Consider the following 20,836-nt stretch of genomic DNA (forward strand, 5'->3'; position numbering starts at 1 on the left):
AAACTTAATGCCCTACCTTTCTTGTGTTCTGTTTTCTTGTTTGCCATTTTTTCTTTTAAAAAAATCGCACTCGGGATAGCCTTACAAATAATGCAGTATCACATGATCATATTTATCCAATCGCTGATAGGTATTTGACTACCAGTAACCTACATCTACACAATGTACATGTAATTATATTCATTAATGATATTGTCAGTTCAAGGCCGATTTGAGACCAGCTGAGCAAAGTGTGTATATCATGCCACACCTCTGTCAGAGGCAAAAAGACCCTTGTCACTTGGATGAGCTCATGAAATGGAGGTTCCATGTGTGAGTCACAGCTCATGCATCAGAATGATCCCACTTTACTTCTGCAAAGTACAGAGTGCAGCCCCGACGACATGGTCCATCACCCACACACGTATACAAACACACATAATAAACTGCTAAAGAGGTTGCCCAACGTACTGTAGCTAGCAATATTCAGCAAACCATATTGTATCAGCCAAGCGAATCGTGCCATGCCAGTGAAGAAATTTTAAAGTAAAAAGTGTACAGGAGCAGTGATGCTGTTGCATGAAAAATAGTTTTTAGCTCACCTGAGCCAAATGGGTCTGGTGAATATTTCATGCTATGTCTGGCATCTGTCGTCTTTCATGCAATGTACGTTCTGCATTAAACCTTTGTACATTTTCATCTTTATGATGCTGCAAAACTAAAATTTGTGCGTGCGTAAAACTTGTGCATATTTTGTGAGGAGCCAGGATCAGTGAAAGTAAAATGAATGGGAAAGGTTCTGTCTATGCAACCTATTGAATGCCAGTGACAATTTGTGAAAATTTAATAAATGCTGTGATAAAGGCTGTCGGCTCCTATTCATGAAAGTTTTATGCCACCAATATTTCAGATTTTACAGTAATAGGGATCCGAATTTGACCAAGCTTGGCAAGAATCATCAATGAGGAAGGGGATCATACAGATTGTACCCATGGGAATGTGTTGGATGCGGTCCAAATATTCCAAAATAACAATTTCCATAATTTTCCATAATTTTTTAATCTTTTCAATTTGTTCCACTTGAAGGAAGGGGTGGAATAATACCCAGGAAGAGAGCGATAGCGTGCCTCAGTCGACGCAGCCACAGCGCAGGGACCACAAGATGTCGAAGCCGAAGAATCAACAACTTCCACTCCACAAAGTGATCATGGTGGGGAGTGGAGGGGTGGGGAAGTCTGCCCTCACACTCCAATTCATGTACGATGAGGTATGTACGTGGATTCCTCACTACTTTTTGCAGTCTGCTACCATATTAAAGTGACTTATTAGCATTTAAATGGTACATGATGTATTCTTTTTTGAGTGTGAATTTGGTCCAGAAAAGTATACTTGGTGTACCATGAAATCACCTACCTCCAAATATTCCACCATCGTGGGAAACTTTAAAAATATACTTGACTCATTAGTGCATGCACTGTAAAGCCTGTGAAAACCAGCTCATTACCTGAAATGGAAGTAAAAAAAGACAAAGAAAATTCCTGTTATACTGTTAAAATCAGTGGCAATGGAGCCGTAGAAGTTATGTAAAAACCCTCTCCAATATATTGGTAATGTATGATATATTCTTTATGCAACTGCGAGGCTCTTTTCTTAATGAATATTTCAAGAGTCATACATATTGTCTAGCAAAATGACAAACGGCAGATGGATCTTATAAACCCTATCCCCTACCTCAACCCCATCCCCCCAAACACACACAAATGAATGAATAAAGGATGGGGATATGGTATTTGAAGACATTGTCATAATTTCGCCTGTCATCTGTTTCAGATTAACTTCTCTTTCAGTCTGTTAACTAAGAAGGACTGCCATTTTGACACCATTTTGAGTTGGTTTGACAGAATGTGTAATGCAAACTTACAGTAGTTTTCAAAGTGACCAGTGGTTAAGAGACTGAAACCTGAGGCAGGTCTACAGAAAAGCTCTGTCAACATTTGAAATTTTCTCAAAATTCTGTGAAATCCCAAACCATGACCTGGGTCATATTGTGTTTTTTTTTTTTCCATGCAGCACTTGTGTTTAGTATTGCTAGCAGAATTCACAACAGGTCAGGGTACTTGTGGAAGAAAATGATTGATTTTTGACTGTGAGTGATGTGAATTCCATGCCATAATTCACAAGCGATGATATTGCTCTGGTAGTTGGGCATGTGGGTTGACCTTTTGTGCAATAGCCTGGTCTTTAGGGGTATGAAATATAAGAACTCTTGAGCCATTGAAAAAAAAAAAATGATTATAAGATGGCGATGAAATACTCTAGGTGACATTCACATGCCTCAAGCGGCATTGGATTAATTCTGACAGTGAAATTTGGTGAAAAACTGGTTGCTTGTATGCCTGCAGTCTGTGAGAAGTTATGATTTGCAATGTAGCCATTAAACAAAGCATTGGATAAGACATGCAGTACTGAAGTACGTAGTCAAAGTATTCATGATTTAATACTGAAATGTAGTGTGGTCCAGCATTATTGACTGCGTGCATTTGTAAATGGAGATTTGTTCCACATCTGATGGCTGCGGTAGGTGTGCTGATTTGAATTTTGCATTGATCTCGGTAGGTGGCCTTTAAAGTGTGGTGAGGCGTGGCACACCGAAGACGTCAGGAATTGCTAATTATGTGTGTAGGAGGTGAGACACTTAGCTGTCTTGCGCTAAAAGGAGTTCAGCATTTCACCCATTTCTGTTGGCTTGCTTGCCAGTAAACAGTGACGAACTAGACAGTTAAAATATCCCAGTGCACTTTGTGATATCAGCAGATTATTACTAATAATGGTATTCCCTGCTCTGACATGGAGGCAAAGTGGCCTTATTTGGCACAAAAGAAAAGAAAGAAAGTATAAAAAAGAGAATTTATGCAAAGATGAAAAGGGTAGAAAATGAAAGTTACACAAAGTCCGAAGTAGATTTTACGAACAGCAACAAAATTCTACAAAGTGCCAAAGAAAAAGAGTTAAATGAAGAAAAGTTGTCAGTCATTAGACATGTGACCAACAGTGGAGAAGTTATTAATTTGAGTGTGACTACAGACATGATCACAAAATGCTGATGATAGTACCGGTACCAGTCTGATGAATGAAAAAAAGATTGCAATGATATGATTGGCTTGCAAATTTCCCATTGGCCTGGACATATGAAACATAATTCTTACAAATCCTATGTTTAAATGTATGGAGTCATATTTTATTGAAAACATCTGTATGTGAGAAGAGAATGGAAACAGTAACATGCCTAAATGCAGAATCAATTAATTCACCTTTGTGCATCTTTGTGTTGTACTACAGAAACAAGTCACAATCTTTCTTTATTAGCAAAATATTTTTGTTTTCTTCGTGTTTGGTAAATGGCAAAGCACTCTTGCACATCTAAACAGAGGTACATTGTACATACAGCCTATAACTTCATGGCAAAGTGGGGTACAATGTATACACCCTTTTTAGTTTGACAGCCCCGTTTTAGGTACAGGCCGCTGTGGCTGATTGGCACTTTTGGCATGTATTCATGTCTACTTATATTGTATACCAAGCAGCAATGTAAGGCCAAGTTACAATGTATTCTTCATAATGACAAGATATGATAGTACCACCTTAGCATACCAGGTTACATGATTAACACATTGATTTATTATCAATGTTTCAAAGAGTAGTTGCATATCACGTAGCCGTACTTGTTAATTAGTTGTCATTTCTATACCGCTCTGTGTCCATCACATAGCCTGCAAGCTGATGGTTGTTAACCTAGTGTGATCTTGTTTCTGTTACATACAAGGATTACTGTGGACAGTCCAGGGATAAGATTGCAATCTTTTTCTTCTTTTTTTTTTTTTTTTTTTTTGGGGGGGGGGGATATTTTGTTTTATTCTTAGTGGGGAGTTTATTCATTGGGCAATGGGGTTTACCGGACAGAAAAACAGAAAGAGAAAAAAAAAATCAACTCCACCTATTAAAACTAAAGTTATTGATCTCATAACATACATGTACTTAAACTTTCCTTTCTGAAATAATACGCAAGTGAAGCTTCCTGAAATTAGCCCACACCAACGAATGGATTGCATTTAAACATTGTCACTTGTCTTGTGCAGTACAATGTTTACTGTTTGCTATGAATGTGTTAGACATCTAGAATGTAGGCTATGCAGTGCTCTGTAAGTCAGTCTAGTGTACAGACTGGATGAGTCATCATCTGCTCCCACGGCTCATCCTCCCTCCCCCGTATCCCTTGCCATGACAACCCAGCTGCTCTCTCTATCCATGCTAGCTGATGAACTGAACCGTATTCTGCAGCCTGCATAACTGCAAACTTGAAGTATGTTGTTTTTTGTTTTTTGTTTGTTTGCTCATTTGTTTATTTGATTTTTACTTAGTTTAAAGGGATTGTATAGTTTTCGTTGAGACCTAACTTATACACAGGTTTCTAACATTTTTTTTTTTTTTTGGCGAGATAATGAGAAGTCTCTTGTGAAATGTGACAGAGCATGTAATTGCAATAGGAATTCAATGTTTATTTGATTAAAATAGGTTTTGAAATGGCCAAGATATTGAAAACAGAGCAATCCTAATAAAAGGTGGGACCCACCTTTTATTAGGATTGCTTTGTTTTACTTTGTTTTTTGGATGTCTCAGCCATTTCAAAACCGATTTTCATCAAATAAACGTTGAATTCCTCTAAGAATAGCATGCTCTGTACTATTTCATAAGTGGTTTCTTAGTATCTCGCAAAAAATTGAAAGCCCAATTCTGATCTCCACCATAGCAATACTGTACCATCCCTTTAAATCTTGCAATATTGACGTACTGTTCAAGATGACCTGACTGTTCACACTGAGAATGACATCAAGTGGATGATGCTCTCAGTTGTTCAACATGTACAGTTTGGACGTTGAAAGCAAATCACTGGATGTGGATGCCGTCACTGGAATATGAATGACATAACATATCAATAAATTTGATTTAAATTTAGATTTAAAATAATTCAATTATATTTGTGATTCTGGCATTTCTTCAACAGAAACAGAAAAATTTGGGGGTTTTTTTCAAATTGAAAATATGTTATTCTTTGTTGGTGAATTTGATTTAACAGACTTGTTGATATGCAGTTTTCCATTTACAAACACTTATTCTCAAATAAGTTAGGCTTCAATTTTTTTTTAATTTTTTTTTTTAGTAAACGGTGCTGTGATGTGTTTGTTGATCTCACTAGGTTGGTACATTGTTTTAGCCATTTGTAAGCCTCTAGCTGCCTTTCGTGTGCACTGCCAACATGTACTGCAAAACAGCAGTGAAGTACATTTAGAAAACAAAATACCACAATCTAAAGCATAACTTGAAAGGATGATAACAATTAAGGAAAAGTTGCCAGTGCCTTATAAACAAATCAAAATCAAACAAGGAAGCAAATTTTTAGGTTGAAAATTAGCTGTTGAATGAAAATCAAGTGACAAGGTTTTTATGCGTATTTACCAGGAATGCAGTGTACTTGATTGTACTTTTTTACTGAAGGGATACATTTGTACAACTGTATACAGTGCATTTGATATACCGTACAAGTGTATGGCATTATTTGCATCGAGGAAATCAGATGTTAGTACAGACCAAGAAGGCAAACACTTGATATACTTTTGTTGTTTCGAAGGCTTCATGGACTTTTTGTGAGGAATGTACAGTGTACTTTTGACTCTTTCACTTTCGTGTGTTATTACATGTATTTTTAAGTAAGATACTCGAGAGTGTTTGTGGCTGTTATTATCAGAATGAGTGTAACAGAAGTATGCGAAACTGACTCATGAATGAAAATATGAAAATGAAATTGTCACCACTGATTGTGAGGTAATGACATCGTTGCCACATCTAATTTTAGCACACGATTTGCCATGGATGTCACTGAAAAACTATGCACAACTTTCTGAAAGGTCTTAACTTCCTTATTTTGTGTTGTCTGTTTCTATGACTACACACTGTTCTCTCTCAAAGTAACATCAGTATGGATGGACATTGCACTTCAATAATTTCCATCATGAGCTGCATTGTATGTACTCGTGTACTTGAATTTACCATTTTTTAAAATGAGCCTCGCCATGTACTACCTTTGATGCTGTAGTATGAAAGGCATCAGTTGAACTCACAAGACATGTACATTGTATGGTGCTACAGTGTGAAAGACATTGCAGGTTAACTCACAGATGATGCTAGAGTGTGAAAAGCATGATATACACGTGTACAGTAGCAGTTGAACTCACGTACAGGTATGATGCTGTAGTGTGAAAGTTATACATGTGTAGCAGTTGAACTCCCGGATGACGCTGAAGTGTGAAAGGCATGGCAGTTAAACTCACACACTTGTACATATTGTATGTATGATGCTGTAGTGTGAAAGGCATCTCATTTGAACTCCAGGATGACACTGTAGTGTGAAAGGCAACGTCGGTGTTGAACTCCCTGATGACACTGTACTATGAAAGGCATCGCAGTTGAACTCGCATACACTTGTACATGTATGATGCTGTAGTGTGAAAGGCATCAGTTAGCATTGAACTTACTGAGCTGTAGTGTGAAAGTCATCTCATTTGAACTCCCAGATGACGCTGTAGTGTGAAAGGCATTGGAGTTGAACTCCTGGATGAGGCTGTATTGTGAAAGGCATGGCAATTGAACTCTCAGCTATTAATGCTGTAGTTTAAAAGGCATTGCAGTTGAACTCTCACATAAAAAGCAAAGGCCAGTATGGCAACAACTTCTTGTGGGGTGTTTTGTGCATGAGCCGTATAAGACCCCGGTTACAGTGCGGGGCTGGCGCCGAGCCGCGGCTGAGCCGCGTCCAAGCCCGGCTTCAATTGCGGGGCCAAGCCCCGCAAATCTGTCCGTTTACGGTGCCGGGCTCGGCCCGGAGTTTTAATTCAAACCTTTTGGTATTTTGTTGTAGTGGCGCTCTGCTTGTAAACAAACACTGGCCGCCGATATAGTCTGGTTTCCAGACCCTTTGCCAACTGGATTACGAAGTCGCCGCCCCGTGACGAAGTCGCCACCTTTGCCGAAGGCAAAGGCCTCTGCAGGACAAACCCACCTTAAACTATGATACTAGTTTTCGACATTGAGGGCGCTAATATCCTAAATAGCGAAATAGTTCTCGCAGAGGGTCTGGAAGCCAGACTAAATTTGGTACCGCATTTGGCCCAGTTTGCGTTTACAGTGAGAAAAGACCGGGCTCAGCCGTGGCCGAGCCGTGGCCGAGACTACCTCCAGAGCTTGGCCTAAATATGCGGCCGATTTTGGTACTGCATTTGGCCTTTTGCGCGTTTACAGTGAAATGAAGGCCGGGCTCGGCCGCAGGCGAGCCCGGCTTTTTCACTCACTGTAAACGTGGTCTTAGTAATTCTACCGCAGAAGTGCAGATGAGAGAAATTCAACCAGGATCTGATTTGCTACTCGATAGTTTGAAAGAAATTCTTCCTGGATGTTCCGTAAGTGATTCCCCATGAACCTCGTGGATGATCCCTGAGTGACGAGCGTGAAAGGGGTTTTAGGGAATAGTGCCATCATCGTATATTAATCTTTATAGATGACACAATCTTTGCATTTAACCAATCCATGAGTTCACTTGTAAAAATCATAACTCAACCTTTAACATGTTGGACTATTTCAGCATAGCTTTTGAGTATCAACACAATGGTTTGAAAGCACTTAATTTTCATTTTCCAAAACTAATGAAATCTTACTCTGCCTCCAGAAATTATGAAATTTTTATCCATGAAAAGTCAACATGTACGCTGTAATACGAAATGGGTTATCGTGTACATACCAGATGCCTTCCATGGCTGAATACAGATACAGTATGCAGTTTTCAATCTGTATGTTTGAAAGAAACATGTTCCATAGTGACAGCTTTTAATACATGTACACATAATATTTACACAGATAATGTCTGATATTTTCACCAACAAAGCATAAAAAATACCAGTAAATTCTCACTAAAAAGAAGAGTACACTTGTATAATGCATGTGAATATCTACATGTACTCATTTACCCCAGGGTAGCCTCTTCAGTGTGGGCACTGGTCTTTTCTGAAGGCATTGCCAACAAGCATCCCCAGTATTATTACCAGGTACCCACTTTTCCCTTGGGTCAACACTAACATTATAGGTGCATTCACACCTACAGTAAAGTACCGTGGTATTTTGTGCACTAGTTTGTAAATTGTAATGTACACTGTAAATGTCCAAAACACCATGAAATACATATCGGTAATGTACATTACAAAATACCAAGGTATGATTTAGGTGGTGTTTAAAATTTATGCAAGAAATACACTTAAAATATGTGAGATTTGAGTGTGAATTGTGTCTACATGAAACACTGTCGAGCATACAGTGGTGTACATTTTCCATGTGTCCTGTCACTCTTCCTGTATTCTCCCAGTGCTATTTGAAAAGGATTGCATTTCGCGATGTGAAGGTGTATTACGTACTGTATGTATGTGTACAATATACTTGCACATGATGACTGTGATGTGCTGAACTGTATGATGGAGTGGAATAAGATGGACCAACAAGAATTGAAATTTGATCACTGGAGCAACGGTGAAATGAAGTCCCTAATTGATATGGCGTAGGAGGATGCGCAGCACTTACCTCGGAGAGATCTATGTACATACATGTACAGCTGCAGATACAGTGTACTTTCCGACCAGAAATATGATATTTTTTAAATGAGAATGGTACAATAGGAAGTGAGTTTCTGGGGTTTCTATTACCGGTACCGTACTATATTTTGGATTTATTTCACCAGTGAGAATGTAATGCACAAATCACCATGGTATAAATACTGTGATAATTCAGGTGTGAACACACCTAATATGGGTCTTACTCTATCTGATGTACAATGGTACCAGGCAGAACTCAAGTGTGTAATATCACATGTGTATCTGATACTGCCCTGTACTAGAGCCCACAGCCTGTTCACCCTACCACCGCTCTTCCTAAAAAGTACTGTAAAACTAAAGATACAGTATGCCTTCATCATACTCTCACATCCATCTTGTTAATCCTGCTCTCGGGATGAAGGAAAGATGAAGTACCAACTATCTCAGCTACTGCAGAAGCTTCCATACCTTACTCCTTTGGCTGAGTCCTGCAGTTACACTGCAAATTTCTACATCATCTTTAATAATCTATCGTATTCACTAGCACTAGCAATAAGGCCACAGCGTCATACTGTACAGATAAGCAGCATCACAAAGCAAAAGGTAAAAAAGGGGCCTTACAATTTTATTCTGAGCAAAAATTCATCGTTTTTATTGCTACAATTGTATACATGAGAGCCGATGTACCTGGTATTGCAAAACACAGACATGCCATACAGCGTGTAAATGCATGCAGATCAGGTATATTGCGGTCACTGCTATGGCTTTGTGAACACACAATTTAAACATGTAGGGCCTACTCGTTCATACACTGTATTGCACTATGTGTTGATGACTTTGTAATTTAATACGCGAAGTCTCCTCAAGATTTTTACACATAGGCGACATCGATTAGTGGCTGACAGAAAAAAAAAATAGACGTTTGATTATGGAATGTAGCATCGTTTAACAGTGGATACTCGTTGAGTTGCTCATTGGTACATTGCATAGTCCCATATATCTGATTATGTGTGTTGATACTCTATGAAGCAAGTGATTTGCAGTATTAGAAAGACAGTGATTTGGGTGTGCTGGTGTATAGGTCACACCCCAATTTCACTGTTTTATTGAAGTAAAAATTAATGTCTTTGGCGTATACAGTAACTAGACAAAGTGATATGTCGTCACAGACATATTGACTAATAAATTCCTTAAAATCTAGTTTTGACCCCATAAAATGCATGTCTATGCATCCAGTGCTTTTTGTAAAGATTATTACATATTTAATGAAATTTAGGTAATTTGGCCAATCATTTCATATTATTATTTACCTTGTGAGATTTGCCCCATGCCCTTACATTTCTCAAGGCCAGAGATGAAGTACGTACCACTATGTATGCTGAAAATAATTATAGCCAGGTTTTATATTGATGGCATGATGTCAAACATTGTTCTTTTTTTCTGTCTGTTTACAATTCCTTCCCAACCTTTCATCTGGCAGTGATTTTTACTGACAGGAACTTCCTGAAATGACATGATGACGTACGAATGTAGTAGTGAACTTTTGTCTTGAGTAGTGAACACAATACTCATTATTAAGTCACAGCGCCATCATGGGCAGAACGTTTAGGGTACTTGTCCCAGCATACTGCACATGCTGCCGCAGAGTTTGGCGAATTCCCTTGATAACAGATTGACTGCGGCTAAAGTACAATTTAATCAGCCTCCAGACTATTAATGGGTGTTTTGATGCAATGCCAAGGACATACATGTATTATACAGTGTATTTATGTGATTAGCAACATTTAGGGTGCCAGGGGCATTGAGAATACATCCATCCCAGGGGAGATGTTTTGTGTGCAAATGCAATGGAACACTGAAATCAATGGGTTTTGTAAAAGCTTCTGCAAAATCAAACAAATAAGTTACGCAACAGAGAACTCTAGTAATAATTACCAAAATTGCAGTAAATCATCCACGAGGTATTTGGCAGTGATGTTATCATCAAAATAAAATTCTGTCAGTAAAGATCTGGTAGTTTGGGATTACTGTAGAGTTGGATGGCTGGCCTTGCTAAGACACATTTAGAGAATCTCTGTAACAAATCGTTTACAGCTACTGATCTCTGTGTAAGTACACACACAGCCTAAAAATCTTGAATGGTATAGACCATTACCAGTGAGCATACACTTTGATGCGGGTGACTGGTGGTATTCTAGATTTTTGAATGTGCCCTGGGGGGGCATTTCATGAAACGTTTTGGTCAGATATTTTTGTGACAAACTGTTAAGGCTACTGAAATCCTTGCATCTGATTGGCTGAGAGCAAATTTGTACAACAACTTTGTTGGACAAAATGCTTTTCGAATGTGCCCTGGTAGGCTATGGATGAAGAATGATTCTATTGGGCCACTCATAAAACTCCACATTACAGGGTCTTCCATGCTTGCAGTATTACTAATTACAGATGATTGATATCAGGGGAAAAAACAACTTTGGCCATGTTTCATTGCAAGATTATTAAAGATCTATAAAGGTAGAGGTCAAAGGTCATGCAAACCCTCATGGAGAGAGAGCAAGTTGAGTCACTTGTTATTGTATGTATGTTTGTTTTTGTTCAAAGCAAATGAGGATCTCTATGTGTATTGAAACAATTGACTTCATGACTCAAATCTGATGCCCCATTTGCATGTATACGTACGTACAACTATACGGGAAGCAAAAGTTGGTTTCTGAAGTCTCCTTGAGCAGCCTTTGACAGCTGTAGCCCAGTACTACATGACAAAGGTGATCCAATCCATTCCGATCAGGTTAAAAAACTACCTACTGGGTTGGTAATTCAAACGCTCCAAGTTTCGAGAAACTACCTTTTGCCAACCCGTAAGTTCATCACTGCAGATTGCCGCTCGCTAACATAAACAAATCAGCCAACATGAACGCCTGCTGCCAATAAACATTTTCAAGCTCAGCATTTCCATTTTTAATGTGGCACCTGGTATTGAAAGCAAGTGCAGTTTATTGGAGGGGAACTCAGTTACCATAAAAACACACAGACAGTCACGTTCTGCTAAAGTGAAATCTTAGCATTGTAAACAGTCGAGCAATCGGTTTTCAATTCAAATGATTTTATTTCCATATACAGTAATACAAAGCAATATACATAATCCTTTACATGATTACATAATATTTTAAGGAACTTTGAATCACATACATGTAAGTTTCAACAAAACATGGATACAATATTATAATGATATCAACTTTGGTCTTGAGATAAACAAACAAGAACACCTTAAGCAATACATCCTTATTTTGTAACTCTATATGGAAAAGAGGAATTCACAAGAAAAGCATAGCTTGTAAAATTTGTGAAATACTTCTGAAAGCCCTTCTGAAAGAGCTTTCAAAAAGTTTGAGGAAGCTTCAAATTTTTCCTGTGACTTCATACGCCATTTGTTTTACGAGTCTAATTTTTCATGAGTCAGGACTTTACAACAATATCACAAGTTGTTCAATTCACGATCCTGGAGTACAGTACTAAACGTAGCATTGTATGCGTGCATATCACATTCATGTCGGGATGAGAATTAATATTTTCATGCGTTTTTGGATTCATGAATGGCACGCGACTCACAAAATTTGCAAAAATAAAAACCTCGCAAAATATTTGTCTTATACAGTATATAAGTGGGGTACAAGAGGTCTATCACAAGATCTATATTGGCCACTATGGTGGAATACTACAGTACGCTGATGTTGACGTCTGTAATTGAAATTACTTTGCACATTGTCTGATTTCATAGAAGCTGTATGATTATACATGGTTATGTTTTGATTTGATTTTATGGAATTAATTCATACATTTGATGAGCACCTTTCTAACATGAATGGAAGGCATAGAATGTTAGTAATTAACAGTAATACTTGTAGTACCCTAGTGAAAGTAATTTAAGAGGTCAATGACCTTTCTACACCTGTCAACTCATACAACTTCCTCACTCTTAGCAAAGGACCAATAGCCACTGGCTACAACCAGTAATGTAGCATATATAGCTCCTTGCTGAGTACCAGCTGGTACAATATGTGTGTGTATCAATAGCAAGTGGTTTTCCAGTTATAGCAAATTAATCAGGCCTATATCAAAACACAATGTAGTAGGCACCTAAATATTACTGGCAGGAATACCGTCACTAGTGATTGATATAGTTGTACTATTGGTATTCCATATTAGGATGTGGTAAAGATGAGAGCTATTAGACAGAAGTGATAATGATTATTCTGATTGATAATGATAGTATGTGTGTCTGAGTGTTTGTCATGCCAAACATGTATTAATCACTGTGATCATAATTTCTGCACCATATCATGACCAGTTGGGTGGGTATATGTGAATGGCTTTGTGCGTCATAGATGGCTCATATTAAAGGGTTTGTCTGTGCTACAATGACCATGTTTTCAATACCAACAGTGTACATGATTGATATTTCATCCAGAGTACAATGTAGCTGTACCTCCAGTGAATTTTACCATTTATTGTATCTTTATACACTATAATGTACTCATAAACAAACTAGCATAAGAGGGATGATTAGGGCAGGATGTGCCGCGAGGTACCATGTTTCAGCTGCATACACCTGGTCAGTACAGGGAGGTGAGACAACGTGTTCACCTCCCTGGTCAGTATGAGTCTACTGTACATTACAAGTACTGTGCTGTATATTTGGGTGTGTACCAATGAATGAATGAACTCGTGTGTGTGTTCGAAGGCATGACTGAGGGCGATATGACCGCCAGCAGTGTGTGTGTGTGTGTGTGTGTGTGTGTGTGTGTGTGTGTGTGTGTGTGTGTGTGTGTGGCTTTATGTGCATACTCCTGGTGAGACCTAGTACACTTGCCTATGATGTTGGAGGTGGTTTGAATCGGAATCTCTTAACAGTGGCTTGCTTGTATTATGGATAAATGATTTAATCTAGAATAGTGCTCCAGAGATAAATTTCTAATAGATCACAAAAATCAGTGAGATGGTAAACACATACAACATTAATACAGTAAAGCTATTTAGTATAGTTAATAAAGTTCATATCATTCCATACACCTAACACCTTATGTGTACCTTCTTCCTCAGCTGTTGTGGGAAACTTGCTCACCTCTGATGATACTGAGACTAGAGAGGTTTATGTTACTAGGGATGTTTGTTTTGCTTCAATTTAGTCTATTTTTTAACCATAATCAGCATTTTGAAACTTGATTAGTACCAGGTACAAAACATAGTTGCATCCTGACTCATTTTGATATCAATGCCATTTGAAAATGCCCTTCAAAAAGCATATAAAGGTGCATTTATGATTGGCAATTTTCTTTCAAATCATGTCTACTTGGGAAGCAGAAATGCAAAATCACATACTTTGTATAGCTTGCTGCAATCAGATTTAAAGTATTTAAAGATTGGGCCTAAACTATTACAGTTGGACATACCCTTGTTTAAAGCATTTTGCGTGAGCGTTTCAAAACGCTAATTCTGCCTTCGCAAATTGATATAGTGTACCCTTTGTGCATATTATAAGATGAATTTCTTTATAGCCAAAGCAGAGTGTTGCACAGGTTGTAAGCATGTTTTGGCCTATTTCTAGATAAATATCAAGTGATGATTTTAGATGTTTGCATATTTGGTCAGTCATGAAGTCCCTTTTTGGATGCTCTGATATATATGTATCCCTGGATTAAATACATTTTTTATTTATTTGAGTGATGTTCCCATCTGTGATCACTTGAAACAGCTGTATATTGCTCTCATCTACTTCATCAACAAGGACTTTGGCCCTCAAATTAATAATGATAATGATAATAATAATAATAATAATTATAATTATAATAATGATATTAATAATGATAATAATAATTCATTTATATAGCACATTTTCCATAAATGTACATGTTCAAATGCGCTTTACCAGTGGATTAGAATTATTTAAACATTTTTTTTTTTAACTTTACTCTGATATTGTGATGTATAATAAGTATAATCAAGCAGATCACTGATGTTTTGTACTATTATATACATGAACATTCGTACACCACATTCGTTGTAGATACTTGTTTATTATAACTACTTATTCAAAAAGAAATTTTTAATGACTAAATGATTTTACAGAATTGGGGGAAAAAAGTAATCTTGCAAAAATAGAAAATAAAATGTATAAAGATTAATGCTTATTGAAAATTTGGTGAAATTTAATGATATTTTACTAATTTAAGATGTAGAAATAGGAAAGGACTGAATGACCAATAAGTTTGTAAGGATCTAACAGTAATGATACAAAAAACTTTTCATCAGGTGGAGATGATCATACAGTAGGAGGTGAAGGCTTCTACCAACCTTTAGTAATTTTGCTGGGGAGCTTTCGTCCACTCCTATGGACTTCCTCAGGTGATAGAGTGTACCCCAATTCCCAATTATTTCAGTAATCATGTTAATGCTTACTAAGTTTTAGGAAGTTGATGCCATATTTATATCAGGAGGACTGTCTTAATGCATTTGAATGTTTTGTTGTAATTGCAAATGTTTTATTGCAATTACATTTTTGTAGAGAATGAAATAAATGAACTGAATGAAGTGACTGCCATTTTTTTTTCATAATCAGTTACGAAAAAATATATCTTTAAGAGAGTGGAGATGTAAGATGCAAAGTGGATATTTAAGGAAGCCATGTTAGAGGATTTGGAGGCATTGTAGCAGTCATAACAACCATAATCTTCCTGCTCCATTGTGGGTCTTGACTATCTCTAAGATACCTCTCCTTCATTCTCCTGCTTCTGTTTGAATAATAAAAGTGTTTTACCCTTTGCGTGAAAAGTATGCAGGCAGTTGAGTTCTCTAGAGTTTTCTAAAGTGATTCCGAGACAGCATGAATGTGAAAGGTTCATGATGTCACTGACTGTCCCAATTTTGACTGCTGTGGTTCGCGCATTGCACATAAAATTGCACTTGATCTGCTTTGAATTGAGGGCCCCCGAGGCACGGCCGTATCCCCGATGGACGCCAGTCATCGTTGATTTGGGTCGTCCTTTGTCACACTCATCTCCCCGTCATCCCAGCACCCATCTGTCCTTTGCCTCCCGACTGGTTTGGTCCGTGGGGTTTTTAGGCAGCTAGCTCTGGTAGAATTTGACAGCGGAGTGCAAACATGGGGGGAAAAGAGGGGTGCAATCTGGGAGACATCCAGTGACAGAACGGAGGCAAACAATTTGAATGGCTGCATTCCTGGCTGATCTTCGGGAATCCCTTTCTGTAAGGATTTCAAGCCTCTCGCATTCCATGCGAGTCATCCTATCTTGTAGAGGGAGGGGAAAAAAAGCCATCTCCTGTAGCAACCCTGGTATCCTGCCGACTAGCCCTCAACAGATCAGACTAGTCTCACTTCTAGGCGTTTGCAACAAAAATAATACTGTAAAACGAGGAATGTTCACGTGCATTTTAATTTCGCGAATTTCACGAGAGCCAAGATTAGGGAAATTAAAATGCACATTAAAGTTCTTGTCTACACTATATGCATTGAATGTTAGAGGCAACTCGCGAAAATTTTGTGCCGCAGAAAAGACCCGTTGGCTCCAATGTGCGAAAATTTCATGCCGCGAAAATATTGTGTTTTACAGTAGCTAAATTTTATTTCACTGTTGTCGTTTTGTTTTATTTTGTTTATCTTATCAATTCCTCCATCATTGAATTTTAGTGGTACTAGGAAAACATATAAATTGTAATGTTCCCCTTTATGGCCTTTGCATCAGTCCATTAAAACCTGCAACATTTTATGTGTGACCATGCAAAATGACCAGTGTAGATTCCTTATAAAGTGTCATGACTTCAAATATCACAGTCAAGGTCACAGCAGCAATAAAACAGACAATGGAACTTTACAATAGAACATAAACCTTTCACATGAATTATCCACATAGAAAATATCCTTCCTTCAAATATAGGGTCGATTCAGTCAAGGTCAGGAATTGTCATAATTTTTTTTTGTTGTTGCTCTAATCAAAGAAATACAATGTAGAATCTAATCAAACTTGATAAGATAAACTGTAACTGAATAGTCAGATACTGAACTTTGAACAGAATCAGTGGTCAATATGAAATGACAAAATCTAATGTGTGTGGGCGTACCTTGTTGAAAGCTTTAATATTATAAAATTTATGAGAGATAGTGGCTGTTATTTATGCAATTTGCTGATGTGTAATGTTTCTGTTCACACTGTAATTCAAAATTGCAAAGTTCCAAACATTATATTTTAGTTAATGCCACCATAATTGGTATGTGGCATTAGCTCGGCAATTTAACACTGCTGCAGTGTTTTAACAATAGGCTGGATGGCTAGCTGCATGTTTTGCTCGTGGCACAGTAAAAGAAACCAAATATATGATAGAAGTCCCCTGACACTATCTCAGTTCTTCTTTTCTTTCTTTTTTCTTTTTTTTTCGAAGGTGATGATTTTTCACATTGCAAAATGTCACATGAAGCTTCTCCCAAAAGTGGAATTATCCTATCTAGATTTTCTGATGATGTTTCATATGACTGTCAGCATGCTGTTTCCTGTCAACTTCCTCTGAAATGTTACAATTTTTGAAGGCTGTGCAAATTTTCCTCACGTGTCTCTCTAGCTTTTTATGCTGTGGCTGTATTCAAAAGAAAACACTATTATACAACAAACATACCTTTGGTATTAAAGGGATTGTACAGTTTTGGTTGAGATGAGGTTTTTAAGTTTCCAACATTTTATGATGATGACATTTTGAGATACTAAGTGTATTGAGAAACCTCTTACGAAATATGAAAGAGCATATGATTCTAAAAGGAATTCAAAGTTTACTTGAGGAAAATTGGTTTTAAAGTGCCAATGATTCAAGCCAAAACAAAGTGATCCTAATAAAAGATGGGACCCACCTTTTATTGGGATCTTTTTGTTTTACTGTGTTTTTGGATATCTCAGCCATTTCAAAACCGATTTTCAGCAAATAAACTGTGAATTCCTCTTAGAATTGTGTGCTCTTCAACATTTCATCTATGTTGATGTATAGGGCAATTTGTCAACCAGTCGCAATTTCATAAAGTGGTTTGTAAGTATGTCATAAAAAGTTCAAAGCTGATTTTTCTCACCTCAACCAATGGTCATCCCTTTAAACCAGTATTAAAGGTCCTGTATACGCGTACGTCACATTCATATCGGCATTAGAGTCAATATTTTCGCATGTTTTTAACTTCGCGAATAGCAGCTGACTCTCAAAATTCGTGAAAATAAAAACCTCGCGAAATATTCAGCGTATACTGTATACTGGTTCAAATTTTTACATGGGTTCTTTCTATCCGTAACTCACATTTTAGAACTGTTTTGAAGCAGTGTTGGTAAATTATGCCTTTAAGTCAATCTACTGTAAAACAGAGGATGGCATCCAGCCATTGACGGTTCTCTTGAAGAGCCAGGGCAGGGCTCTCTCCAGAGCGGTGACTCAATACCGATAGTTGGTCTAGATCCAACACTGGGGCCAAACAGATCCGGATCGTGTATGTCAGAGCTCTATTATGTCATTGCATTGGGATAACTGTATTTAAGGGAAATTTTTGACCAGTCTAAAGTTAGTCTGAAAAGAAAGAATTCAATTTTCTAAGCTCAACAGTGGAAATTTGACAGAGATCACATAAAGATAGGGAATGTAAATATGAAATTTTGGAGGTTTGCTGTTTTTTGGTAGTCATCAGTTCTCGAATAGTTGATTGATTAACCTGCTTTAGTCTAGTGCAATTCAAACTGTTTTCCCCCTTGTTTAATACATACAGGAGCTAGTGTAGTGTTGTAATAACAGTGTAAAACACAATCTGCACTGTTAAATCTATAGTCTTCTTTTTCCAGTCACATGCAATCGTTTAATCATTTTGTTGGCCAATATTTCATTTTTTTTTAAGTGTTGAACTTTCAGGAGGGGATGACAATGTCCCATCCACATAAACTGCATTGTTTGTAATACCAGATGGCAAACATCCAGAACATTAAAAACTGGCTTTTTCTCATATGATACAGTTTACATTGTCACGAGCCACAAGATTTCTACTGATGCTGATGCTAGCTTTACTTTTAATGCTATGAGGGGGGGGGGGGGGGGGGGGAATCTATAAATTTGCCCTACATCATGACAATTATAATTTGCACAAACGTCTGATAAATGTCATTGTGATATAGCGAATCAATTCCTATTTTGCTTTTTCAAAATAGTATCCATATTTTTGGAGATAATGCAGAATGTGCATTGATTTAAACAATTATCACATAATTCAAACATTTTCTGGTAGTCAGCATAAGCTGAGCAAGAGTGAATCATTTTTCCTTGTATTAATTGTTTGAAGCAGATATCAAGATTGGCTTTTTTTGTTGTTGTTGAAATGCTGCTCTTGCTCATTGAAAACACCCTTTCTCAGCCCATGATTGGGCATTAAATGAGTGTTTAGTACATGGTTGATTTAAGCTGATAGATAACACAACAACATTTCATTGAGATAACACTCTCTCACATATTTGACTCCACAGCAGTTACATTGTAATTACTGCAACTGGGAAATTAATTACATGCAGTCAAAATAGTCTTTAAGTACCAGTAGTTTTAATTTATAAGCTGTTAGTAAGAGTGCAGTATGTATGTTTGATGGCGCTTCATTTCAGAAATGAAGTGCACGATATTGCAAATCATGTGATGGTTGGTTTCATGGAATATGATAGAGAGTGCTGTCTGCTAATGAACAAAGACTACCGGTAGGCAATGCTGCAAGCATGACGATGTAAGAGAAAAATATGAAGATACGATGAGGCTTGACTCTGAAGATGCTTTTATAGTTCTCAAGATTTTGAATTGTCGACTTTGTTTCATTGTGAGCTGAAATCTGGCTCCTGTGTGGCTGTAATTCTGAAACCAGATGCCACCCAAAGACACAATTTGATGGAAAATAGGGAGAACTTCCAGGAGTTGGTAAATTCTCCCCGATGAGAAAGTTCTTCAATCTTTGTACATGTACTGCAATCCTGGTCTCTTTACCAATTTCCAGGGCTGAGAGTGCATCAGTGGTCTCGGCTATCAGTTGCTCATCTGTCCTGAGTGATTTGGCAGAGTACATCGCACACATACCAGTAGCTAAGATGCTGCAATTTTCACAGGACTGGAGCGCTGAGAACATTAAATGCACTTTGCAGGTGTGTGCTGATACTGCGCACATCTGCGCACAGTCTTCGAAGGACGGGGAGTAATTTGTGGCGCATCTCCCACCACGCTGCTTCAGCTCGGCTTCCCGAAATCGTGACTGGAACATTCTTGGCTGGATATGAGGAAGGGCGTGCAATTTGTGAATGAGAGAGAATGGGAGACATTTTGGTCTGCGAGCGTGCGCTTGCATTTTTGCAGCATCTAGATTTGGGGGCTTTATTTGTAAAGATATATGTCTGAACTCAGACCACTGAAATGATGCCTTTTTTTTTCTCCAGCATGTGAGATTGTGGACACCTGCACATGTAGCTCATCCCATTAAAGGACAAGTTCACCTTCATAAACATAAGGATCAAGAGAATGTAGCAATATTAGTAGAACACATCATTGAAAGTTTGAGGGAAATCGGACGATCCGTTCAAAAGTTATGAATTTTTGAAGTTTTTGTGCAGTACCCGCTGGATAAGAAGACTACTGCAGTGTATGAATAACTTAGATGTCACATGCGTACAACAATATAAGGAAAATATAAAGAGAATTTCACAAAATTCTATCTTTTGAAAAAAGTACACATTCCCCTGACTCGTTACCGGTAAATGTTATGGGTAATATTATTCCCCCTGCCTTTAGAAAGAGGCAAGTCAATTGCTCTTTTATTATGCGAAAAAAGTGAAAATATGTTGAATTTTCTTTTATATTTTCTTTATACTGTTGTACGCATATGACTCACAAGCTGTAGTAGTCTCCTCATCCAGCGGTTCCAACACAAACATTTAAAAAATTCATAACTTTTGCATCGATTGTCCAATTTTCCTCAAACTTTCATTGATGTGTTCTACTAATATTGTTGCATTTTCTCAATCCTTATGTTTATGAAGGTGAATTTGTCCTTTAAAGATCACAGTCTGCACCATTCTTTGAAATAAGACTTAGAGAGTTTATCCTGCAAT

The 20,836-nt window shown here is 37.7% G+C and overlaps 1 protein-coding gene across 1 annotated transcript in view; it reads left to right on the forward strand.

Moving 5' to 3' along the window:
* The window catches only part of LOC139737676 (ras-related protein Ral-A-like), a 45,029-nt gene that overhangs the window by 16,446 nt on the left and 7,747 nt on the right, over nt 1-20,836 (forward strand). Inside the window, exon 2 of the mRNA XM_071648358.1 lies at nt 1,066-1,246. Coding sequence (XP_071504459.1) covers nt 1,142-1,246 — 105 coding nt within the window. The 5' untranslated portion in view covers nt 1,066-1,141. The remainder of the gene's footprint in view (nt 1-1,065; nt 1,247-20,836) is intronic.

Source organism: Diadema antillarum, unplaced genomic scaffold (genome assembly GCF_040938485.1).
Source record: "Diadema antillarum isolate AM-2024a unplaced genomic scaffold, OU_Dant_1.0 seq00000698_RagTag, whole genome shotgun sequence".
In the NCBI taxonomy this organism is placed as follows: domain Eukaryota; kingdom Metazoa; phylum Echinodermata; class Echinoidea; order Diadematoida; family Diadematidae; genus Diadema; species Diadema antillarum.